Below are 26,102 nucleotides of genomic sequence, written 5' to 3' on the forward strand. Positions count from 1 at the left end.
TGTGAAGGGAGTCAGAGGAAAGCCTACCCGTGGACAGGAGGAAAAGAGGACAGGGGCAGGACCCTCCCACATCCCTGCTCACCGAGCTGCTGCGATGGGTGACTTCTTGGCAGGGTCCAGCAGACTGCCCAGGCCACCGACCGGTTCCTCCCCCAGGGAGCGTGTGTCTTTGTTCAGTTGCTGCAGGCGGGAGCTGAGCTCACTGATCACAGTTGGTTTGTCATCTTCAGGCCCAGGGAGCCCCCGGCTCTCCACCGGGTCCCCCCACAGCTTGGACCTTCTCTGGAAGAGGTAGCGAGGGCGGGCAGGCCCGGCGGCAGAGGCCAAGCCGGCAGAGGCGGCGTGCTGCTGGGCCATGAGCTCACTGTCCGAGGACTGCTTCAGCAGCGGGTCCCTGAAGGTCACCGGCCCCTTCCCCAGCGGGGACTTGAGCTTGGGCTTGGGAGGCACTGGTGGCTTCTCGAGTAGAAAAGTGTGTCCATCAGCGAAGGAGGTGTGGGTGTCGGTGAGCTCTCCGCTCTCTGAGCTCAGGGTGGACATGCTGGACACGGTGGAGATGGTGCTTGTGGTCTCCAAGTGCGGGTCGCTGGAGCTTCGGGTGTCGGCCTCCTCTACCCCAGAGTCGGCTGCGGACTCGGGGGCAGGAGGGGGCTCGCTGCCGGGCTTCCCGGAGGCCGGGCCGGGCGCCGAGGTGGGTGAGGGGCCGGGGCCTGGGGGCGGGGTGGCCAGCAGGATGCCGTTGGCAAACTCTTCCGGGGGCGGCACCAGCCCGATCCGGGCTAGTTCCTCCCTGGTCTCCTCGTCGCTGGAGGACAGCTGGGCGGGCGGCAGGTTCACGGCGAACACGAGCTCGGGCTCCTCCTCCGAGCTGCCCTGGCCGGGCCCGGGGTCCGCCGGGGTGCCGCCGGGGGGCTGGGCCCGGGGGCTGGACAGAGGCACGGCCGCCGCGGGCAGCGGGGCGGGCGGCCGCTCCGGGGCAGGCGGCCGCTCCTCCTCGGCCCCAAGCCTGCCGGGCTCCTGCCCGTTGCTGGTGGCGTGCACGACGATGAGGCCGGCCGGCCGCTGCAGGGACGTGTCCAGGACGCTGAGGATCATGGACTTCTTGTCTTCCGGGGACTTCCGCTCGTCCCGCGGCGCCTTCTCGGCCTCCCTGCGAGCGGGCACGGGAATCCAGGCCGGGCTCCGCGGGGAGAAGGCCGGCGAGGCAAGGGCCCCTCGCTCCGGGTCCCGGGCCTGCACGTCCACGAACAGGGGTCCCGGGCGGTCGGCATCGGGGCTGTGCACGGGCGTGGGGGAGCGGGAGGGCGCCTGTGAGGCCAGGGCCCGCTCGCGGGCGGCCAGGGCCAGAGCCAGGGGCGAGCTGGGGTCCAGGGGCTTGCCGGTGAGCGGGTGGATGAAGGTGGAGCCCGCGGGCGCGAGGCCAGGGCTGCTGGCCAGCGGCTTCAGCGCGGACACAGGCGAGGGGAGCAGCAGGTCCCGGCCGGTGGCGCCCGCGGCCCCCAGGAGGCGCTCGTCGATGGACCGCGAGGGCTGCAGCGACGGCAGGTCTGCGCTGGGCGGGCTGCTCTCGATGGCGCCTACCGACAGGAACACGGTGGAGCGGCGTCGCTCCTCCAGCCGCCGCTCCTTGCCCTGCCCCGGGCCCGGGCCCCCGAACGCGAGCCCCAGGCCCTCCCCGGCCCCGTAGTCGAGGCCCCCCTGCCGGGGCCCGCGGTGTGTGGGGGAGGGGTCCCGGGCGAAGCTGCCGCCGCCGGGGCCGGGGCCGCCCACGGCCAGCGCCGCGCGCTCCTGCGCGTCCTCCACCTGCAGCTGCTTCACCAGCGGGCTCTTGCGGCGCTGCGGCTTGGAAGGCGCGAAGAGGCTGGCACTGAAGGCGCCCAGATTGGCATAGGGGCTGTCGGGGCCGGGCGGCCGCGGCCGGCGCTTGGGGCGCTCCGGCGGCGTGGCCGAGGGCGCGGGCCGGGGGACGTCACCCACCTCGGGCGCCGAGTCCTGCAAGATGATCATGGAGCGCGCGCGCTTCTGCCGCTCGGGGCAGGGCAGCGGGCCGAGCGGGGGCCCGGGCTCGTACAGGCCCGCCGCGCCCGCGCCCAGGCGCGCCTCCAGGCCCGGCTTGAAGCTGGACCGCACGGTGTCGTAGGCTCGACCCGGCGGGGGCGGAGGCGAGAAGGCTGGTGGCGGCCCCGAGTCGAAGTAGTAGGGCGCGGGCGGAGGCGGCGGCGCGGTCTGCGGCGGCGGCGGGATGCCGCGGCCCTCGCGCGCCGTGTCCTGCATCGACGAGCTTCGCGGGAAGCGCCCCTCCAGCAGGGACGCCAGCTTCTCATCCTCCCCTGCAGACCAAGGCGCCCGGTGAGACCGGCCTGGGCTCCAACCTGGAGCAGCCGGGGGTCTGGGCGAACGGGACATGGGAGATGGAGGGCAGTGCGCGCGCAGGGGACACCCGAGCCCGCACCGCAGGCCTCCCTCGGGAAGCCCACAGCACCCCGGTCCTGCCACGGGGTGAAGGAAGAGCTCCACCGGAGAAGCCCAAAGGACAAGGCCCGATCGGCCTGGGCTGGGGCCGGGAGGAAGCCGGGCAAACCTGCTCAGAGGCCGCGGCCCGGTGTGCACAAGCAGGAGTCAGGGGAAGCCCCGGTGACCCGGAGAGAGCAGAAAGGGAGATGGCCAGAAACGAGGGGCGCCTGCGGATGAAGCCCAGGACTGTGGTGATGAGGCGGCCGTGCATCCGCCAAGAGAAGCACGAGGGCCCAGGCCCCGTAGCCGGGAAAGAAACCCTGCAGGCTCACAGGAGACCCACTCAAAGGAGTGGCTGGAATTCAGTGATGCTGGGTAGGTGGGTACATGGGAAGAATGGATAAATTAAAGTGAGACTGTAAGCCAAGCACACACGGCGTACTTCAGATACACCTCTACTGACCGACCCTGGGCCAGGTGCTGGGCCTCCTGAGCCCCTTCTCAAGGCCTACACAGGCTTGTAACAAACTCCCTCCTTCCATATGCACATCATTAGAGTCGAGTATCCAGAGGAAACCTAAGAGGAGACCCACTCTTTCAGATACAATGTGGGCGCTTGGACTTAAGTGTGTGCAGTCAATGAGGCTGCAGGGCTAAGTGGCCCAGCCCAGTAATGTGGAAGAGAGACTGTGGTGACACATCAAGGCTCTAGCAGTGCTCTACTGGGTGCTCACAACACAGACTACTTGCTCTTGACATCATCTAAATCACTGGTGAGGCCTCACACTACAATCTGCATCCAGCATGGAGGGAGAGCTGTCACTTCAAGGAACAGGATAGACTTTTGTTGTCAAATTGGGCTTTAATTCCAGCTCTACCAGCTAGCTCACTCGGAGGAATCTGTCTCCTATCAGGACGGCCTACTCCTGTCAAGGAGCCATTTGAAGTTTCAGGGCAGGCAGCAGCACCCAAGAAGGTGACAAGGTTATCACCATCGTTTTTCTAGGCCTGCTGGCCTCCACCATTGAACATATCTGAACCTCTCCGCAGTATTCCTGCACAGTACATAAACATACAGTTGAACACCCACAAGCCTGTATGTTAGATAGAACTATGTAGGAAAAACACGTACCTGGAGGATACAGAAGGTGGGAGTGACATGCAAAGATGAAAAGGGGGAATTTAATGCTAATGGTATGCTAAGTTCTGCCTGAGGGTAAAGAAAAGTCACTTGACGCAGCCCAGAATGAGGGCTATGCTGACACCAGAGGAGGCAGAGACCCTCTCTACTTGCTCAAAACAGCAGCAAAGGTGTTTCCTGGGCACTCAATGTTGCTCAAAATGCAGGTCCTAGATCTACTGACTTGTTACAGCTACTGTGCAGCCTGGTGTGCTCAAGGGGGACTCTGAGCAGTCCTTAGAAATGGGTACTAAGTATTTATGCTCCATGTTTCTGGACAAGAGTCCTGTGGTTCCTACCCAGACAGCTTCCAAGAGAAGCATCATGTACACGGGGACAACACACAGCCTTGGCACAGAGTGGGAACCTGGGGAGACTAACAATTCAGCCAGTGATAGTGCTTGCAACTGGTGGCATTCCACACTGAGGGGGCCTATATGTGAGCCTCTGTGTGGCCCACCTGTCAACTTGGGCACAGGAGGAACCAACCAGCAGATCAAACAAGAGGCTCAAGAGCAGGTGTACAGGTCCCTGCAGTGATCTGTTCTGGAAGTGGGCAAGGCTGAGTGACAGGCTGTCCATGAGCAGAAGGGCAGGTGGGGAGCAGGGAGTGTGGGAAGATTCACAGTGGGGAGAGGCAGTGACAAATATCTTCAGATGGACCAGGAGAGGGCCAGTGCTGGTCCTCCTAAGGAGCCCGCAGTGGGTCAGCAGGATGGATGCAAGATGATATGATAACTGTGCTGTAGAAAGCCTCCTTTCCCAGAAAGACAGAGCTGGGGCAGGGGGTCATAAGAAAGAGCTCTGGATTAGGTACAAGCCGAGCATAGCAGTGCCAAACACATGTGAAGAGGCAGCCCACTCCCAATTTGTCAGGTGAGGCATAGCCTAAGGAAGAAATCATGGAGAATGCCCAGAACTTGGGCAAAAGAGAGCAAAAAGAAGTACCACTTGACAGCCTGCAGTCTTACCAACTGCTTTCCCCACTCTCTTAGCTATAGAAATGACCTTTGGTCAGCTGGGCATGGTGGCTCATGCCTTTAGTTTCAGAAGTTGGAACAATCACAGCTAAAGGCCAGCCCAGGCAAAAAGTTAGCAAGACCCCTAGCTGGGAATGGTAGTACACACATCTGTTATCCCAGGCTGGCCTCAGCAAAATACGAGACCCCATTTGAAAAACAACTTTTAAAAGAGTCTGGAGGCAGCCAGGCACCAGTGGCTCACACCTGTAATCCTAGCTACTCAGGAGGCTGAAATCTGAGGATCAGCGGTTTAAAGCCAGTCTGGGCAGAAAAGTCCCCTTGAGACTCTTATCTCCAATTAACCACCAGAAAACTGGAAGTGGTGCTGTGACTCCAAGTGGTGGAGTGTTAGCCTTGAGTGAAAAAGCTCAGGGAAAGTGCCCAGGCCCTGAGTTCAAGCCCCATGACCTATAAAACATGTCTTGAGGAGTGGTTCAGATGGGTAGAGCACATGCCCAGCAACCAATAATATCCTAAATTCAAACCCTAGCATTGCCACACACATACATCCCAACCCTTGTCAATACATTAAGGACCTTGCTACATGCCTGAGTCATTTATACACTGGCTTGTGTCAACAGTTCACGTCATCATCACCCAGAAAGTTCCACTTACTCTGCACTCTAAGTTCAAATTCCCCTAGGCTTCAGTGACGTTCATAGCTCCCGTCAGAGCCCATTTGTGTATGTGTCTTGACACCCACCATATAACTGCTGAGCTGACCATGTACAAACATGTCTTCTTCCCCAGCTGGGCCCCAAACCCAGTCCAGGGTCAGACCAGAGATTCCTGGGATGGGTGAGGGATATGTTTAGGCAGTTGGCTGGCTTCAGGGTGGCTAGAAAGTGAACCTGTGTGGCCCTGGCCTAGTCACTTTAAGTCTTCTTGCTTGAACAGAATACAGTATTCCCTCCATATCATCACTGTAAGTATTACATGGATCCATGTACATAAACATTCAGTGCTTAACATGTTTTAAATGCTAAGTAGGGGCTTCCTCTGAACAGATGGTGGGATGAATACAGACAAATAAATAGACAAATGGGCAGCTCTGTAGGAGACAGATATACAAGTTAGCAAGGTGAGGAGCCATGCATGATCAGTAGGCAAGGCCTGTTAGACAAGTCCCAGGCTGGGGTTAGAAGGAAACACAGTTAGAGGTAGGCCAGCAGCTAGAGAAGGTGATGATAAGGCCCCAAAGTGAGTAGGTACAGAGGGAAAGGAAAATCAGAACATGTCCTTGGATGGGTTGAGGGAGGGTCTGAAAAGGGGTAGCCCAAGAAAGAGGAAAAGAGAACAAGGAGCACTGCCTAGATTGCAGGGAGGAGTTTCATGGAAAAAAACAACACCAATGCCAGCTGAGGTCTTTATGAAAAGAGCTGGTGGTATCCACTAGGAGGGATGCCCTGGAGGCCATTGATGACCTTGGTGAGAGGAGTTTCAGTTTTAGATGTGGAATGAGTTCATCTGCCACAGGCTTAGGAACAGATGGAGACAGGAGGAAGTATGGGTGACCTTTTCAAGAAAATTGGCTATGAAGGGGGAGAAAGAGCGTGCACAGTATCTGAGTGAGGGAGGTTCAAGAGAGAGTAATTTTAGGGTCAGCCTGCATCCAGGCTGCAAAGGAGCAGCCTGGAGAGAAGAGAGCTGACGTGGTGACAAAGATGCTGGTTACCTGTGGGAGGCAGAAGGGATGAATGGGAGGGAACCCAGATAGGAGACGTGAAGTGGGGAGGGGGTAAGCCTGGTGAACCAGAGAGTGCCCAGTGTACAGGGATAGGTAGACTGGGGAGAGAAATTCTCAAGTTCCAGCAACACATCTCTGGGTTAAGGAAAGGACTAACTCGTTTATGTTCATAAACACATGAGATCCCTGGCTATGAAAGCAGAGGGAGTACCCTGCAAACCCAAGTCCACCCAGCCCAGCCCAGCCCCTCCCAGCCCCACGGCAGCCCCTCAGCCCAGCCATACCTACAGACTTGGTGCGTGGAATCCCCTTCCGCAGAGAGCCCGGCAGCTTCTCTGGGCCTGGGAGGCCCTGGCGCTCAAACAATGACTGTGGGGGTCGGGGAGGGGGAACATGGAGGTTCCAGGACACTGGGGACCCTGGGTCTCCATCCAGCCCCACTCATCCTCCTCCTAAGCTGGACATTCAATACCCCATGCACTCCTTTGGACAACACTGGTGTCAGTGGGATCTGGACTCAGGATTTGGATCTATGTACTCTAATCACAGAGGATACAACCAAGCAGGGCCTAGGTCATATGGGCAGTGTGGTCAGCAACACTGTAGACAGTGCGTATAGCCCAGGTGAAGGAGAGCAGGAGTCCAGAGATGTCAGAGAGAAAGGGCAGGCTTGGGAATATACTGTGTTGTCAGTCCCATAAGGGGATCCAGATGACTTGAGAGACACAAAAACTACCCCAAGTCAAGGCACCACAAGCTATAGTCACAGAAGTAAAAACCTGCAGGTACTGAACTATGGCCATTCAGAAGGCTGACATTGTCCTACATGTCTCCAAGAGAGGTCATGGGAGCTCCACCCCTCTGGAGAAGGGGCCCAAATGATTGGATTCTTACCTCAGACAAGAGGTACATGAGCCTCTGGTCCCCAAGCCCAGCCCCTACCATCCAAAGACTTGGCTGCTCAAGGCTGGCTTACACTGATCTCAGCAGGGGTGATCCTTCGGCTAGTGGGCCGCTGCTTGACTGTGGCTGCTCTGGAGTCCGCATCTGCAATGTCCGGCCTCAGTGTTGGCTCCGCAGCAGCTGCCAAGATCTCATCCAGCTTCTCTGCACATCGAGGAGACAACCACCTCAAGCCCAGGGCCTGCTCACTGATGCACCCTCTCCTAGACATGTCTATGGTGCTAACACAGGGGTACTGAGACCCAGCCATCTTCTGCCCTTAAAGAGGACCCCCCTTCCCTGCCAAGTGTCGCTGGGGATACTCCTCCAATAGTGACCACTACGATAAGGCTATGGAAGGGCACCAAGATGGAGGACAGACCACTTAGAAACATCTCCCCGACTCGCGCCCATTCCCTTGTGCCTGTTCTCAGCACATGGCCTGTCCCTACCACTGCCAAGAAAAGCTGTTTCTAGTAGTATCACTGCCCTGGGACAGATCCTGATCTTCAAGCAGGTGTCCACAGAGCTGTCTGAATAATGAATGGTTAAGCTAATTATCAACAAGTGAACAAACAAGGGTAGGGATACTTCCTGAGAACAAAACTTGGGCTGGGGACCTAAAAAGTGGTCCAATACAGCACGGAAGGCCATGGATCCTTCCTCCTTCCCCCTGAGAGAAGGCAGCTGTAGACGGAATGGAAGATGTTTACAAAAAGGAGAAATAGGAGACAGTACTGAAAAGGAATCTCCTCACTGAGGGGCTCCCCTCAATTCCTCTGAAAGCAGTGGGAGCTGAAAAGCAGAGCAGAGTTAGGGTTGGGAGACTCATGTGAAGACCGATGAACAAGGCCCGGGAGGAAAGGTACCAGCAGGCCTCAGGCACACTTGTTTCAAGTCCAATATTTTAAGAATGTTTTGTTTGTTCTTATCAAAGCTATTATTTTTTAAATGGGTACTTTTGTTTATTAAACAATTAACATGTGTCTGAGGGCTGAGAGAGGTATAGTTAGATGGATTCGGCCAAGAGAACAACCACTCTTACCCTAATAGGTCCACTCATCTTTACCCTGGAGCTAACTCGGAGCCAGTGCTCCAGCACGCAGTAGGGATTGGAGGTAGCACCTGTGTCCCCCTGTTCTCATTCAGCAGCTTCAATCTAACCACCAAGTCTCTCACCCATCCCTCAGGCTCTACCTGTCTCCAGGCTCTGCTTAACTCTTGTTTTCTGCCTGGTACGAAGGCCTGAACTCTGGGCTTTCTGCTCTTGCTTGGCTTTTTCACTCAAAGCTGGCACTTACTCTACCACTTCAGCCACTGCCCCAATTCCAGCTTTTGTGCTGGCTAATTGGAAATAAGTGTCTCTCAGATATGTCTGCCTGGGCTAACTTCAAACCTCAATCCTCAGATCTCAGCCTCCTGATAGTGAAAATTATAGGTGTGAGCCACTGGCACCCAGCTCTGCTTAACTCTTGAGAGCTGTGCCTACCATCCGGGGACACTCATCTTAATGCCCTCCACTCTCAAAGTACCCAGCACTTCTATGGTCAGTATGGACACCTTCTCTTTTAGTTCCAACCTGAAGCTTCCTACCAGCACCTGCTCATTCTACCTGCCACCCGTTTGCCTCCCCAAACAACTTGTGACTTCTCTGAAGAAGAGAAGTTCTATCAGAATTCAGACTATGCATTGAACAACACAGGAGTTTACCAGCAAAACAAGTTCCCAGTACAGAGCAATTCATGGGGCCTAAATATGGCTTTCAACACCACCAGGGGACAGTATGGACCAAGGATTGCTGGTGTGAGGATTATTTTAGATACTTAAAAAAGGAAATGAAGCCCCTTAGGATAGCCAGGTCTGGGCTTCATTCCCACAGAGCAGAGCAGACTGGGACCAAAGAGAGGAGAGCCCTGCACGGGGGACAGATCTGACTCCCCACAGCTCGGAGATGGCCCTCGCATAGTACACAGCAGCCCCATTAATGCACCAGAGGGCCACAACACAACACTCCAGAAAGAACTTGCTTGTCAACTTCTAGAGCAAGGAGAGATGGGTCCTTGGAGGAACCCTTGACATCTGTTTTTAGTACCTGAAAGGCTAACAGGAGACTGAGGTGGGGTTGTGGTGAACTGAGAAATGCACACTGAGGGTGTACACGCACATCCAGGGAAAGTCCAGTGCCTCAAGAGTGACAGAGGGCCGGGGGTGGATGGCTCATGCCTGTCATCCTAGCTACTCAGGAGGTTGACAGCTGAGGACCACAACCCAAAGCCAGCCCAAGCAGCAAAGTACATGAGACTCTTATCTCCAATTAACCACTCAAAAACTGGAAGTGGTATTGTGGCTCAAATGGTAGAGTGCTCACCTTAAGCAAAAGAGGCTCAGGGACCGTGCCCAGCCTTGAATTCAAGCTCCACAACCAACTTAAAAAAAAAAAGTGGTCTGGGAAGGTGGCTCAGTGGTAGAGTGCTTGCCTTGAGCAGAAGAGCTGAGGGACAGCGCCCAGGCCAAGTTCAGGCCCCACGACCGGACCCCAAAAAAAAAAAAAAAAAAGTGACAGAGAGGCGCTAAGTGTGTGATTCCACACACCTGGGGCTTCCACTGGGCCCAACTTTCTTTCCACCTGGGCCTAACTCCCTTCCTTCAAGAGGCAGAGAAAGCTAAGTGCTAATGCCTACGATCCCAGCTACTCAGGAGGCTGAGATCTGAGGACTTTGGTTCAAAGCCAGCCCAGGCAGGAAAGTCCGTGAGACTCTTATCTCCAATGAGCCACCAGAAAATCAGAAGTGGAGCTGTGGCTCAAGTCATAGAGTGCTAGACTTGAGCAAAAATGTTCAGTGACAATGCCAAGGCCCTGACTTCAAACCCCAGGATTGGCAGGCATATGTGTGCACATGTGCACTCACACACACAGAGGCAAGAGGTAGTAAACAGGCTCCAAGACTTCCTCAGATACTGGACCTTGGGGACCAGGCAGCTCTGTCTACATCCGACATTGTTTTCTATACAGTCAAGGTAGACACACAAGACATATATAAGGAAGAATCTGAAAAGATATGGAGGTAGCCCCTGAAAAGGCTGTGGTGAGGGGGGAGGGAAATGCTAGGCAGGGGAGCTCTAGCTCCCTTACCAGTGCTGTGGAACTCGGCCCCCATGCTCTGATGGTACTGTCAACTCTAGAATTGACCATGCAACCAGTCAGCATGAGACTGGACACCAACAACTCACAGAGGTAACCCCAGGGGACAGGCGTAAAATTTTAGCAAGGACATACCTGAACACCCAGATATGCCTGTCCCAACGTGGCCCAGATATCATATGTCTCAAGTGATCTTCATACCACGGCTCACTTAATCCCCTAACGCCCATGCTGTGCCCCGCTGTGATCCCAGATGCCCACACCTCTGGGAACTCCCATTCATCCTTCCCAGGCCCACACTGTGCTCCACTGTGGCTCCTCACACACAGGCACCACCTGATAGGGGCAAGCAAGCTGGGCCCAGGGACACAACAGATGACTTACCCCCTTTTCTTCTCCGAATGGAGGCTTGGAATTGAGAAACAGAGTAAAGTGGGTAAGAGACACGCTTCTTCTCACGGCACCTGAGCCTGTTCTCCACTCTAGTCTCCTTGCCCTCATCCCTTCCATCCCCTATCTCCCAAAACAGGCCTCACAGGTCTGCCCCCACCCCTTATTAAACCAAAGCACAAACCTGCCAATGTCTTGAAACCTAAGAGGGAAGAACAACAAGCAGGAACACATGCCTGTGTATACATGCACACACAAGCACACATGTATACATGCATACATGCATACACAGAGACATGCATAACTAAACCACATTCTTCTGGCCAAGTGGTTTTTGTCCAAAAAAAAAAAAGATATAACTCCATAAAACCCAAGTTCAGAGACCAATGAAAACCAAGATGGTCACCCATGAGCATTCTGTAGGTTTTTCCCATGCTAGGGATAGAACTGGGGGCCTTAGCAAACACAGGCTTAAACAGCAGGGAGGACATATATGTCTGGCAGAGAATTCTCTTCCAGACCAACGCCAGAGTTAGGGACACGATATGACACCTATCATGAGTTCTCATCACCAAAGAAAAAGGGACCCAGAAACTACAGCGAAGTCCCAACTTCTACTGAAGAAATGGATGAGAAAGAAAGAAGTCTAGATCCACCAGACTCCCTGACCTAGGTCTCCAAAACATGACCTCCAAACCTAGTTCAAGCGAAGCCAATGTGCACGTGACACGAGGAGGGGAACAGGTGCTCTGAATTTCTCCCTCTAAGAATTATTTCTCTTGGGAGGCTATCTCCTCCAACTTCTTTCCCTCACTCATTCCTCACAGCCACCCAATCTTCATTAGCCTTTGCTCACCCACAACACGCTCATCCCTCTTCTTCCTTCTACAGGACCTGGCCTGATCCCCACCAAGCACAAGACACCGAGCGTGAGCCTCTGAGGCCCGCTTCCCCATTACCTCACATTTTCTTTTCTTTGCAAGTCTTCAGGTCATTTTCTCAATAGACTATGGATCCTAAAGGGCTCTATTAGCTTCTAACTATTACTGTCAGGATGGACATGTTCATGCTAGTGGTGCCAACTTGTCTTTTTTTATGTCTGTCCTGGGGCTTGAACTCAGGGCCTGGGTACTGTCCCTGAGCTTCTTTTGCTCAAGGCTAGCACTCTACCACTGAGCCACAGCACCACTTCTGGCTTTTTCTGTTTATTGTGGTACTGAGGCATCAAACCCAGGGCTTCATGCATGCTAGGCAAGCACTCTACCACTGAGCCACATTCCTGGCCACCAACATGTCTTATTTCTACATTTTAAAAACACAAATAGTAGACTGTGGGATGGCTCCCCAGGAGCCTGGGGAACCACAATTTTGGCTTGGCTTCTTCAAAGCAGACATCCAGAGGGAACAGGTTAAGAAGTGGGTGCTGCCGGGCGCTGGTGGCTCACGCCTGTAATCCTAGCTACTCAGGAGGCTGAGATCTGAGGATCGCGGTTCAAAGCCAGCCCGGGCAGGAGAGACCGTGAGACTCCTATCTCCAATAAACCACCAGAAAACCGGAAGTGGCGCTGTAGCTCAAGTGATAGAGCCCTCGCCTTGAGCTGAAGAGCTGAGGGACAGCGCCCAGGCCCAGAGTTCAAGCCCCACGACCGACAAAAAAAAAAAAAGAAGTGGGTGCTAAGTTGGCCTCTCTGGACAGCTGTATTGAGAGGCAGCACAGCTCTGGGCCCCTGGTTGCCTGGCCCTTCTCTAAATATAGCACCATTTAGACCCTTGATCCCACTTCAGCAGTTTTGTCTCTGGGCCCAGACATGTATGCAGAGCTCATGCTGGGCTTCTGTCCTCCTCTAGGTTCTACTCAGGAACAGTCTGATATCTGTGCCCTTCGGTGCAGCAGGGCCCAGAGCAAACAGTGAGCCTCTCTTGAGGCTTCTGGAGCAGAAAAGAACATTCCACTCTTCCACTTCGGTTTCTGTAGGCAGAAAGGCTCAGGGCAAGAGGGAGGAGCTCTACTCTGAGACAGCAGAGTATTTATGCCCATGGAATGCAGAATTCAGGCTGCCTAAAGCCTTTGTGCCCACTAGGAGAGTCCTAAACATGGCTATGTTACAGTCTGGCAAGAGACTCCAAGGAACATCCACTGGTCTTGCCTGATGTCCACACAAGTCCAGCTGCCTACCAGTACTGCCTAATTGGTCAGTTTGACAGGTCAGCTCCCTGTGACTAACCTGGGATTTATATGATGCTGGAGCCAGAAGTCAGCTGGTGTCTCTGCTCACTCAGGTAAGCAGGTTTGGCTGAGTTCAGAATCTAGGTGGAGAGGCATCTTGATTCCATGTTTGCCTTCTACCATTGCTGCCCATCACACCATCACTCCCTTTTAAGCCAACTGGCTTCACAAGGGCAAGCAAAGGCGGGCTGGTGCATGCTTTCTCTCTCTCCTTTCTTCTGCTTGTCAATGGCATTCTAAAATTTTATTCTGACATATCTGGATGTAGATGAGTTTTTCTTTCTTTGTGAATGACTTCTGCTCTTTTTTTTCTAATGGAATTCGTATCTTTTTCACTTACATTCTTAGCTGTTTACTCTTCAAACACTGCCTTTCATTTTTTTACTCTTTCCCTCTAGATCTTCCACTAAGTAGCTGCCAGTCTCTCTTTACTTTTCTCATATCCTCTACCTGCTCTTCAATATCTACTCTTCTTCCTGAGCAGATTCTGGGTCATCTCCTCCAACTGATCTCATCCACTGCTTCATTTTCAGCTGGGTCTAGGATATTGTGTATATAAGCCACAGATTTTTTTCATTTGTTTTCTAACTTGTATTTCTTTGTTTTATATTTTCAATTTTAATAACAGTTCTTTTTTTGTCCACCAGTATCGTGGATTGAGCTCAAAGCTTCACACTTTTGCTCAGCTTTCTTTTTTTTTTTTTTTGCGGGGGGGGGGGGGGGGGGGTCCTGTCATGGGGCCTGAACTCGGGGCCTGGGCGCTGTCCCTCAGCTCCTCAGCTCAAGGCTAGCACTCTACCTCTTGAGCCACAGTGCCACTTCCGGCTTTTTTTTCTTTTTGCTTATGTGGTGCTGAGGAATCGAACCCAGGGCCTCATGCATGCAAGGCAAGCGCTCTACCACTGAGCCACCTTCCCAGCCCTTGCTCAGCTTTCTTGCTCATAGCTGACACTCTGCCACTTGAGCCACACCTCCAGTTCAGCATTTTGCTGGCTAATTGAAGACTGAATTTCATGGACTTTTCTGCCCAGACTGGCTTTACAGTACTCTAGATCTCAGCTCATGAATAGCTAGGATTATAGGTGGAAGCCCCTAGTACCAGGCTTCAATGACAGTCCTTCAGAAACCCTTTCTAAATGTGATTGCTCTTTTTCTTTTGGCCCTGTCCTATTAGTTCATTAGTCTATTAGTTCTCTGATCTTTGTGATAAACATTGTATCTACTGTCTCATATTCTTTTCTGGCTTCTAATTCTTTTGATGCTAATTTTAGTTCCTATGCTTGGTTTTGGCCTTCCCACTTTTTACAGGTCCACAGCCTCATCCCCTCGAGTTGGTGAAGGCTTCAGAACCTGACCTTGCCCTTGGGATCTCCATCACGGCTAGGAAGCATCAGCTTTCTCTCTTCCCCTGGCTTTGATATCCCATTTTACGTTTGAAGCCTAAGGGTTCCTCTTCCTTTCTTTTGACTTGTCTGTGTATTTTTGTCTATGTATTTTTTGTGTGTTATCTATTCAGAATATTTATGGCAAGGAAAATTCTGATCATGTCAACCCAGTCCCTCCCGGTAGCTGTTATGGAAACTAAACTGAAAACTGCAGTCAAAGCTCCTTTTCAGACTAGAACAAGCTCTGTGGGCCAGAACAGGGTCAGAGCTCACTCTGGAAGCAAGGACAGGGTGAGTTCTGTGAGCCAGGGTAAAAGTTCCTTCCACTGGTACAGTGATAGCAAGGAACTGAGGCTGGGTTTGGACTCAGAATGTGGAAGTGCAGTGAGCCAACAATCACTTGTATGGGAATATACCCACTGTGAGGCTGTTGATGGTCAGGACACAGGCTCTTAATTCTCACAAGCATTAACATATTCTCACAATGAGGATATAGTCTTATGTATGAGAGCATGCCCATGAAAAGACTATTGATTGCTATGCGTGACTGGACATGGTTATACACACAGGACATTCATGACAAAGTTGTTAATGGTCATACATGTCAGGACATTATTATGTATCTGACATGCCTATTGCAAGGTTGTTAAATGTCATACATTGGGATACGGTCCTGATGGTTTCTGTGCTCAACCTGGGACTGTGCCCATCAAAGTCTGACTCAGTCTTGTTCACCTCTGCGGCTTACAAGGACCCATCCCATGTTGCACAAGACATGCTTACAATGACCCTATGAGGCCAGCAGGCTTGCTTGACGCATGAGCAAACAAACAGAGTAAAATACAGCACAAAGATGACCCAAGTAGTGCTTGGCAAGCTGGGAACAGACACCAGGCTGCTCAACCACTATTCTTCCCTCACTTGGGTGAAGTGCAAGAACAAAGTCAGAGTGGAGACATGTAGAACCAGGGGTCTCTCACTCACACACACACACACACACACACACACACACACACACACACACACACCCCTGCAGAAGCCATTTTTTTCTCCTCATCCAACAGGCACTGGACCTAACCTTTGACCTGATTCCACATTCGCCAGTCTTTCCTCCCTGTTGTTGGTGCCTGGCTTCAGCCCAGCCTCAGTCCCTCTGGCTTCCCACACTGCCTGGGGCCCCCCCCTACCCCGGCCATTCTGACCAGGGTCAACCGCTTCCTTCCACAACCACCCCCGGTGCTCACCGAGTTCTTCAAGCTCAGCCGTCATGGACTTGGAGCGCAGGGTCAGCGTGGTGCTGGGGGCTCTCTTGGGAGGAGGTGGGGCTGCAAAGAAGAGGGAGGCCTTGGCCCTCCGGTCCAGCAGCAGGCGGCGCGGCGTGGCCAGGTGTAAGTGCCACTTGCGCTCCACCGCCTGGATCTCCTCGTATTCCCTTGAGGACGAGTCACACTGTGCCAAGATCTTGTTCAGGCTGCGGCTGGATGCAAACTTCTTCATGGCTCCAGGAGCTCCAGGAGCTTGGGGAGCACTGGAGCCAGGATGGCTGAACCTCTGGGGCCCCTGACCAGGGCCTCAGGTGGTGATCAAGAATACCGAAGGGGGACACGGTGCTGGCTGGCTTTGGTATGAGCACCCACCCTGAAGGCTCCTAGGGCCCTGCAAGGGGGCACTGGAGCCATGTGGGGGCTGGGTGGGTCTTCTGCCAGGCTGCCTCCTGCCACCCAGAGTTTCCAGGCCCAGGTACCACTATCCCTTAGGGGACCAGGGTGTGGTTAGGCAAGCCAACAACCCGGGTTGGGCTGCTGCAAAGCCTCCTGGGCCCAGGCTGAGCCTCAACTACGTCGGCGCGGGAGAAGACGCTTTTCCTCTTCCCTCAGGTGCCGCCTCCCCCTTCCCCGCACAATAAGCAGCAGCAGCGGCAGCGTCAACCTCACAGTTGCCATGGCAACCCGGCCTCCAGGCAGCTGCTGGCGTAGGGAAGGAGGGCTCTGCCACACCAAGGCTGGAGGATGCCGGGAAGGAGGAGGTGGGAGTATGAGGGCAATCTGGGGTCAGGGGTCAGAGGCCTGGCCAGGGACCAATGGATATCCAACACTAGGGCTCGGGCAGTGTTTCTGGGCTAAAATGCCAACATTTCCTCTAAATTCAGGAATATGAAATTAGGATGTAAACCCAGCAGTTTGAGTGACAAGAGAAATGTGGGCTTGAAGTCAAAGGGCTAAGGTCAGGAGCCAAGGGGAGAGTCTTGACAGATCCGGAAGCCTGAGCCCTCACCTCTGCGCCGAGACCCATCCTCTTCAGGCTTCCTGGTCACTGACACAACCTTCATGACCAGGCGGTTGCCGCCCTGACGGATCAGACCCACCACCTGCTTGTGTCCGACCTTCACCACGTTCACCCCATTCACCTAGGACACAGGCAACTGGGTAGGGTGCTTACATGTACCCCCTCAAAGCTTGAGGGTCAGCACCTCCCCTCAGCCTACCCCCACTACAGGTCAGGATATGCCTCACCTCAATAAGGAAGTCTCCAGTACGAAGCCCAGCCCTCCAGGCCACGCCTTCCACATCCACAGACTCCAGGTACTGGAGCGCAGGGAAGGCCGGTGTGGGCGTGAACTCCTCGATAGGGGTCTCTGCTGCAGGGAGGGGGATTAGGAAGCAGGAGCAGGAAGGCACTCACCAGTGTGGTTCAAGTGAGGGAAGCTGTCACACAGCAACCTCCACATGCTTAGCTTGAGAAGCATGTGACTACTGGGACAGTGACCCAAGATGGAGAGGGCAGCAGGCAGACGCACAGTCCAGAACATCAGTACACATTCCTTTTTCATTCACTTTGGCTAAAAGCCCCTATTCTATTAGGCACCCCAAGCCAAAGGGTAGGAGACAGTGGAGGGTTCAGGAAATGGCTGCCTTATACCCAGACACTGCAAACCAAGACCGTCACAACCACAGCATTAGATGGAAGGGGCTGGGACTAAAGACATAGAAAACATTCCCAAAAATACAATCCATTACCTTTGGCTCCCCGGAGCACAAAGCCAAAGCCCTCATGGTCCCGTTTCTGCAGGATGGCCACCTTGTCATCAATGACATAATCACTAGTGGAGGAAAGCACAAAAAGGTAACTTCAGGCAACCTGCAGGCAACCTGGCACCAGGAGGACCCCACAGGGCCACACAGACACAGGCCACCCTGGGGAAAAGCAGAAGGCAGACATTCTGGGCACCTTCTCCTCACCCTCCACCCATACTGCCAAACCCTGGCCTCCCCCTCCCACGCCTCCCATGCCATAGCCACAGGTCCAGCCCATGTCCTGTCCCCCTTCCCCTCCCTCACTTGTTAATACCTGTGTGAAGTGAGGCTGTCATAGGAACCAACTGTGTAGTGTCGGAAAAGCCGCTTCGTACGGTCCTCCCGGGTTTCTGGAGCGAGAATCAGAAGCTGAAGTAGTCTTGGCCTCCAGCTGGAGGGACTACCCCTAACTGTGCTGGTCTTAGCCTCTGTACCCTTGTACCAAGATGTAAGTGGGGGATCCCACATCCTGGGGTTCTGGGTCTATACGTCCTAAGGTAAGAAGGCTAAGAAGGAAGCATGCAGAGAATACTTGCCTCCTGGAATCAGGACCCAGGAGGGCAGCAGCTGTGGCTTTTTTTTTTTGAGGACCTTACAGCTAGACACAGGAGACCAGAAAGACCAGGGCCATCCAGTCAGTGAGCCCTAAAGCTGAGATTATGGGACAGAATGTGCAAGTCTATGTGTGTATGAGCCTCGCGCTAGTATATTAATGTTGTATTCATATTCGTGTGTGTGAAAGAGAGACTTGTAGTGCATGCGACTGCTTCTTTCATACATTATCTGTATGAGCCTAGCATGGTAACATATAAGTGTCCATGTACCCACAGCTGTGTGCAAGTGGAGTATTCATACATGTGCATGTATTCTGTGCTATGTGCCCACATGAACTATCATGAAAGCAACTCTTTTCTCCACTGAATTCCTCACAAGAGCCAAGATGAAACCTCAGAGTGTACCTAGCTAGAGGCTCCGGCTCTGAATGGGGAAAGAACCTCAAGGTCTGGGTCCCTTTCCCAGAATCCTGTCCTCACCTCTTCTCTGACCCTAAAGTTCTTCATGGCCACTGTGGAGCTGACCAGGGGCTGCCTGTCCCCTCCTCGCTGTTGCAGATGTCATCAAAATTTGAAATCATATCCCAGTTCCTCCTATCTCTGGTTCTACTCCCCAGATCGGGGAAGAGTTCCAAGGGAACCCCACCACTGACTCAAATTTCATCCCTCAGAACCTTCTGCTCTCATTCTCTCTTATTGTAGCACTTTCCAAGATTCATTTTCTAGTTCAACAAGGGTTTATTAAATGTCTACTATGCACTTTTTAGTTTTTCTGGCTCTGAGAATATAGCATAGAAAACAGAGCAAGGATGCAAAAAAAAAAAGTTCAGTTCTACCCACACTCATACCTATAATCACAGTTAATCGGGAGGTAGATAGCAAAAAAATAGAAATTTGAGGCCAGGGCCTGGGAAAGTGGCTCAGTGGTAGAGCGCTTGCCTTGCATGCATGAGGCCCTGGGTTCGATTCCTCAGCACCACATAAGCAGAAAAAACTGGAAGTGGGGCTGAGGCTCAAGTGGTAGAGCGCTAGGCTACAGATGAAGAGCTCAGGGACCGCACCCAGGCCAAGTTCAGGCCCCACGACTGACCAAAAAAAAAAAAAAAAAAGAAAGAAATTTGAGGCCAGCCTGGGCAAAAAGTTTACAAGACATGCCTATAATCTAGACGCTGAGGTTTGGAAAATAACAGTTCCAGGGTAGTCTCAAAATAAATAAATAAAGTTCATGGGATCCCACCTTAACAGTTTAAAAAAGCTGGGTGTAGTGGTACACAGCTATCTTCCAACTGGTGAAAAACATAAATAAGAGAATCAAGGACTAGGTTAGCCTGGGCAGAAAGTAAAATCCTATCTCAAAAATTATCAGAGAAGGGGCTGGGAAGGTGGCTCAGTGGTAGAGCACTTGCCTTGCATGCATGAGGCCCTGAGTTCGATTCCTCAGCACCACATAAGCAAAAAGAAAAAAGCCGGAAGTGGTGCTGTGGCTCAAATGTCGTAGAATGCTAGCCTTGAGCTGAAGAGCTGAGGGACAGCGTCCAGGCCCAGAGTTCAGGCCCCATGACCGGATCCCCAAAAAAAATAAATTAGCAGAGAAGGGGCTGGGAAGGTGGCTCAGTGGTAGAGTGCTTGCCTTGCATGCACGAGGCCCTGGGTTCGATTCCTCAGCACCACATAAACAGAAAAAGACAGAAGTGGTGCTGTGGCTCAAATGTCGTAGAATGCTAGCCTTGAGCTGAAGAGCTGAGGGACAGCGCCCAGGCCCAGAGTTCAGGCCCCATGACCGGATCCCCAAAAAAAATAAATTAGCAGAGAAGGGGCTGGGAAGGTGGCTCAGTGGTAGAGTGCTTGCCTTGCATGCACGAGGCCCTGGGTTCGATTCCTCAGCACCACATAAACGGAAAAAGACAGAAGTGGTGCTGTGGCTCAAGTGTTGTAGAGTGCTAGCCTTGAGCTGAAGAGCTGAGGGACAGCGCCCAGGCCCAGAGTTCAGGCCCCATGACACTCCCCGCCCCCCCAAAAAAAAAAAAAATCAGAGAAAAAAAAAGGACTAGAAGTATTGGTCGAGTCCTGAATTTTAAACCTTAGTACTGCCCTTCCCCCAAAAAGAAAGTACCATTCTAGGGATAGCCTCACCAGCAGAGGGAGCCAAGCAAAGACCACTTGGAGACACAGCATCTCCCAGGAGTGGGGCAGTCAGGGCAGAGCCAATGCGCAGCAACCTGGAGGATGCTAGAGACAGTGTGGAACCCATGCAGCTAGAACTGAAGGAGCCAAAGAAAATGGCAGAGGGAATCAAATTGTAGAATTTTGTCTGGCAAAGGTGGGAGATGTTTAGGCTTTGTGTTTTTTTTGTTTTTGTTTTTTTTGTCGGTCATGGGGCTTGAACTCTGGGCCTGGGCGCTGTCCCTCAGATCTTCAGCTCAAGGCTAGCGCTCTACCACTTGAGCCACAGCGCCACTTCCGGCTTTTTTCTTTTTGCTTATGTAGTGCTGAGGAATCGAACCCAGGGCCTCAGGCATGCAAGGCAAGCGCTCTACCACTGAGCCACCTTCCCAGCCCCTGTTCATATCTTACAGCTCATGGCTGTAATCCTAGCTACTCAGGAGGCTGAGATCTGAGGATCAAGGTTCAAAGCCAGCCTGGGCAGGAAAGTCCGTGAGATCCTTATCTCCAATAAACTACTCAGGAAAAGCCGGACATGTGGCTCAGATGGCAAAGCGCTAGCCTTAAGCTAAAGAGCTGAGGGACAGCACCCAGGCCCAGCGTTCAAAGCCCCACGACCAACCAAAAAAGAAAAAAAAAAAACAAGTACTAAATTCAGATTCCTACTACTAGATATGAGATTCTCAGTAAGGCAACTGGCCCCTCTGGGTCTATCCTTCCAGAGCAAGGTTACCTTGGTGGCCCCTGGGTTCGGTAGCCTGTTATCATCACCCTTGCCGCATCCAAGCTCTCAATTCACTTTTCTCTTCCCCCTGATACAGCCCAATATGGCTGAGGCCATATTGGTTCCCAAGGCCAGCATAAGCCAGGCTTTACCACGAAGGCAGTGCCCTACACTCCTCTATAACACCCTTCTTCAGACCAGTCAAGTCAAAGAAACACTCAGCCTGCAGAAGGACCCCAGTCTTTCTTTTCGTTTTTGTGTGTGTGTGTGTGTGTGTGTGTGTGTGTGTGTGTGTGTGTGTGTGTGTGTGTGTGTGTGTGTGTGTGTGTGTGTGTGTGTGTGTGTGTGTGTGAAAATACTGTACAGAGGGGTTACAATTACATGGGCAAGATAAAAGGACCCAATCTTAAAATCACTAGAATCTTGTTTTGAAATTTTTTGGTCAACCAAACAAATTGCATTCATTATGTAACACAAATTCATTTCCTGGGCTTATTAATCAGGCACACACACAAAAAAAGATAGTTGAAGGTTCGGAACATGAACAACCCCAAAACTAGGTGGGGAAGGAGGGGAGGCACATTGGGACTGGGGTCCCTGCACAAACTGGCCTGGGCATTTCCTCCCACCCAGCTCAACACCCTCTGCTTCTCCAGTGTCTTGAGAGACTGGCTCTGCACCTCATGAAGGGATCAGGACCTGTTCCCTAGTCCAGTTTCTAGCGGTGGCCCTGGGTACCAGCCTCGCCCATATGCCTCAACACAGTGTCCAGTCTTTGGCCTTTAAGTCCTCAGTTCCTACTCTAGCCCCTGAATCAGATTTCTTCCTTGGATCTACGCCTACTAAAAGCAGATTTCTATGGCCGGGCTGCCCTCCAGCCTCTGGCCAAACTCAGTCTGAGTTCAACATGGGAGATTCTGCCTAGAGTGACTGGCCAAGACTACAGCTGAGGTCGGAGAAAGGCTACCATTGTTCCCGCCCCTTCCTACAGACAGGCAGCTTCAGCAGGGCTCTCATCCTCGGCCAACCCCTGGAACTCCCATCCACACAGCTATCTTTGATACTCAGTCCCCACAGCCCTGTCTAGCATCCCTGTAACTGTTAGGTTTTCATCACTCACACAGGCTACTTTTCTGAAGCTCTGGCCCACTTTGCCTACCTCTCTGCTCTGCTCTGTCCAAATCCTGACCATGACCCTAAAAGAACTGCACAATCAAGCAACCCTGGCCTAGTCAGCTCCCACCACAAGGCTGTTCTTTCTCTGTACCAGGAGCATCTAAGTGACCTCAGGCTCCCCACTCCAGCCTTGCCACAAGTGGCCCTCATGGCTGCGGGGCCCTCTAGAAATGTACTAATAACACCTGACTCAACCTCCCCAGGGTTTCTGGGACAAACTGGCAATTCTGTCCATTTAAAAATGTTAAAATTAGAGCCGGGCACCGGTGGCTCATGCCTGTCATTCTAGCTACTCAGGAGGCTGAGATCTGAGAATCACGGTTCAAAGCCAGCCCGGGCAGGAAAGCCTGTGAGACTCTTATCTCCAATAAACCACTAGAAAACCGGAAGTGGCACTGTGGCTCAAGTGGTAGAGCACTAGCCTTGATTGAGCTGAAGAGCTGAGGGATAGCACCCAAGCCCAGAGTTCAAGCCCCACGACCAACAACAACAACAAAAAAAGTTATGTTGAGTTGCTGACAAATGAAACTCTGAAACACTGTATAGCACCAGAACCCTAAGCCAGAGATCCCTGAAAACACGAAGTAACGCCTCATCTGTGGATCCACCCAGAAGATTCCGCCCAAACATCACCTCTGCTTTGAAGCCCTCTCTGAATCCTTCAGGGAACTCAAGAGAGCTCCTCACAAAGCCTCTGCAGAAGCACAGACCAGTGTACCCTCCACAGCTGCTGTGAGGAGCCAGCACCAAGTCCAGCGTGGAGTAACCTAATTAGCAGCCACTCATCTCAGACTCCGACTCCAGCACAAACTTTCCTACCATCTCAACTTCATCCCAAGGTCCAAATTGTCCCTGGCGCCTCCAGTTCTTAGACCAGCACCTCACCACCCTTCCTGTAGGAGTATATAGGACTAGCTCCTGTTCAACAGGTGTTGAGTCCACATACCTCTCTATTCCCTCCTTTCACCCTGACAGGCCTAAGGCCAAAACCCTGACATCATTTCCCACTCCATCTACTACTTTCCACAGGCAGAGAACAAGGAAGCCCAGACCCTTCCACGTTCCATGCCACCACCACTGGAGCAGGACAAGGGTCTACCAGGTAAGGGAGCAAGTCACCTGGCCAGCAGTGGGTCAGCAGCCAAACTCACATGTCCTTGGGTCTCTACCAAATTTGGCACAGGACATTGGTTCTGGATCACACATGGGTCCTGGGTGACACATGGATGGGCTCCACTGGGAAGCTGTCAATCCAATGTGAGGAAATACCAACTCTGAACCCAAATCCTCCAGGTACAGAGAAACACATGCACTGTGACTCAACACATCACTGGTGACCACTTATGACCACCACTCAGGAGAACTTCATTTATCACACCTACTCTGTGGGCCAGAAGTAAAACTCATGGGACCTAGGGCTTTCTAGGATCCCTGAAGGCTCCTACTAAAGGCTACATCCTAGATAATACAGCCAGCTCACGCAGTGGGCTCCGGCACCGAGGGGTCCTACCTAGAAACCCAGCTGCTCAGCAGGGTTAAATGAAGGCTGCTCACCAGCCTCAGGAGTTGAGGCCTTCAACTTCACATCCTCTCTGCCTGACTAAAGACAGGGGCCATCCCTCAACAGCTGCCCTCAGACTATCCCAGCCCCAGGGTACCTATAACTACCCCTTGGGGCCCAGCTGGCCTCATTTCCTCTTGGCTGGTCCAGCCCTCCTGCTCTGCCCACTTGGACAATCTGTCCACTTTGGAAAAATGCCTCTTTTCTCACACTGACCTCCTTATTTGTCTGCCAGTCACACATGAATCGCAAGCTCCAAGCACCTGGTATTTCTGTGAAGACTATGCTAAAACAGTGGTCACAAGCACTGGAATCACGTGTGGAAACACAGAGGACATTCACGGTTGTGTACCTCCTGTGAGCATGTCACAAGTTCTCCAACATATGTGAAGTTTTGTTTAGAACTACATGTGTCACGAATACACACCATGTATGTGTCATATGCACAGGTGTGTGTTTAGGTGTGTCTGAGTTTACTTCTTGTCTTTTCTCTGTGAGCACCCAGATTTACGCCAAGAAAAACCAACGGGAAGCCAAAGGGTGTACACCTCAGGAGGTGCCTAGGAAGGAGTCTGGGGTCACTCACCAGGCCTGGCGTCATACTGTCGCATCTGCACCTCCTCCACACAGTCAGCTGGGAACCAGCCTGTACGGCCTTTCACGGTCCCCTCCCAGAATCCGCCCTCCCCGATGCTGAGCACTGGGGAACAAAAGCCAGACAGGCCATTAGGGTAAAGCAAGGAGCCGCAGGTCACCTCCCTTCCATTTCTGGCTCAGGTTCTGCAGGTTACCCGCCCCCCCACCCATCCATTTCAGGCTCAGGTTCTGCCCTAAACCTTGCTCTCCATCCCTTCCCACATTTGCCTAGCTTTCTTCTTGGGAAGACTGTGGGATCCACGCAGAAAAGGCAAACAAACAGATGGGCTGGGCACGGAATGGGCATGCAGGGGACAGAGACACAGATGGACATACTCAAGGAGGACGGGAGCAGCTGCAGGAGCCACAATCCTGCTCCTGCCCCCAGTGGCCACTCTCTGATAGCTGTCACCCACCCAAGGGCCACCGCCAAGAGCTCAGGGTCACTGCACGGTGGCCAGAGCAGTAAGCCACAAGATATGCCTGCTTCCACCTCAGGCTCCCATGGAAACAGGGCGCCTGGGCAGGACCCGGGTGATTACAAAATGAGGCACTTGTGCCTTCAGCAGGCCGGCCGCACGGGCGGGAGGGATGTGCACAGCACCCGTGGGCACGGTCACTGTCACAGCCCTCCCCCGCGGCGGCACCCCGGCCCCAGGGTGTCCAGCGGAGAAGCCCAAGAAGTGACACAAGAGCCCCGCGGCGGGGCCGGACACGGGGCCGGGTGGCGCTGGCCCCCAGCATGACACAGAAACGTCTGTGGCGACAGCCAGGGGCGCAGGTGCCGGCGGCGGCCCGCGGCCCCGACCGGGGCCCCGGCCCCGGAGACCCCAAGATGGCCCCGCCGGCCGCGCGGCCCGCCCCCCGCGCCGCTCACCCTTCACGGCCTCGCCTCGGTGCAGCGGGATCTCGCCCTCGCCCTGCGGGCTGTGCGCCTTCACAGCGATGAACTTGCGGCCGGGGACTGCGCTGTAAAGTTTCCGCTTCGGGCCCCGGGGCGGCGGCGCGGGGGATGCGGGGGGCGCCGAGCCGGGGCCGGGCGCGGGGCCCGGGCCGCCGGGCCCGCTCGGGCTGTAGACGAACACGTAGGTGACGGACGCGATGCCGGGGGGCAGCGGGCACGCGAAGCCGGCGCCCGGGGCCTCCATGGCGCGCGGCCGGGCCCCGCCGCCGGCCTCACGGCAGCCGCCGCCGCAGCGCCCGCCGCCGGCCCGCCGCCCGCCCGCCCGCCGCCGCCGGGGGCCCGGCCCGGGGCCGCTCCATGGGCCGCGCCGCCGCTGCGCCCGGCCAGCTCCCGCCAGCGCACGAGCCGCGCCCGCTCAGGGCTCCGGGGCCGCGGGGCTGCGCTCCATGCCGCGGCCGCTCTGCGCCCCGCCTCCTCCGCGCCGGCTCCTCCCTCTGCGGGCGGCGGCGGCCGGCGCGCCCTCCACCCGCGGCGCCCCCCGCGGGCCCACGGCCCGGCAGGTCCGAGCTGAGGAGCTGAGGGCCGGGGGTCGGGCTGAGGGCCGGTGCGGAGGGGGCGCCCCGCCTGTGGGGGGAGTGGCGGCCGAGCCGCCGCGGGAGGCTGGGGAAGGCTGGGGTGGGGGTGTGGGCGCCAGGCAGGATGACTGGGCTCACCACGGGGCGGGTGGGGCGCGGCCGTCAGGCCAGGCCGGAGCCCAGGCGGGGCGCAGTGGCCGGGCCCAGCTCCCCAGTGTGGGCCTGGCCTGCCCGCTGCGCCCTGCCCACCCCCGCGCGGGGCGCCCTCCCACAGGCCTGGGTCCTCTCATCCCAGACGCCTGCTCC

General features: G+C 54.3%; 1 protein-coding gene across 3 annotated transcripts in view; it reads right to left on the minus strand.

The window, feature by feature from the left end:
- Positions 1–26,102, minus strand: part of Shank3 (SH3 and multiple ankyrin repeat domains 3) — a 74,660-nt gene that overhangs the window by 25,868 nt on the left and 22,690 nt on the right. For all 3 annotated transcript variants that reach the window (XM_042698016.1, XM_042698017.1, XM_042698018.1), the window contains exons 11-20: positions 25,195–25,388; positions 24,268–24,381; positions 17,778–17,853; positions 17,447–17,529; positions 16,943–17,067; positions 16,704–16,836; positions 15,674–15,754; positions 7,320–7,450; positions 6,628–6,712; positions 83–2,330 (exon numbers count right to left, since the gene is read on the minus strand). In XM_042698016.1, the coding sequence (XP_042553950.1) occupies positions 83–2,330; positions 6,628–6,712; positions 7,320–7,450; positions 15,674–15,754; positions 16,704–16,836; positions 16,943–17,067; positions 17,447–17,529; positions 17,778–17,853; positions 24,268–24,381; positions 25,195–25,388 (3,270 nt within the window). The remainder of the gene's footprint in view (positions 1–82; positions 2,331–6,627; positions 6,713–7,319; positions 7,451–15,673; positions 15,755–16,703; positions 16,837–16,942; positions 17,068–17,446; positions 17,530–17,777; positions 17,854–24,267; positions 24,382–25,194; positions 25,389–26,102) is intronic.

The sequence above is a fragment of the Dipodomys spectabilis genome, unplaced genomic scaffold (assembly GCF_019054845.1).
Source record: "Dipodomys spectabilis isolate Male_0828 unplaced genomic scaffold, ASM1905484v1 ptg000230l, whole genome shotgun sequence".
Taxonomy (NCBI): Eukaryota; Metazoa; Chordata; class Mammalia; order Rodentia; family Heteromyidae; genus Dipodomys; species Dipodomys spectabilis.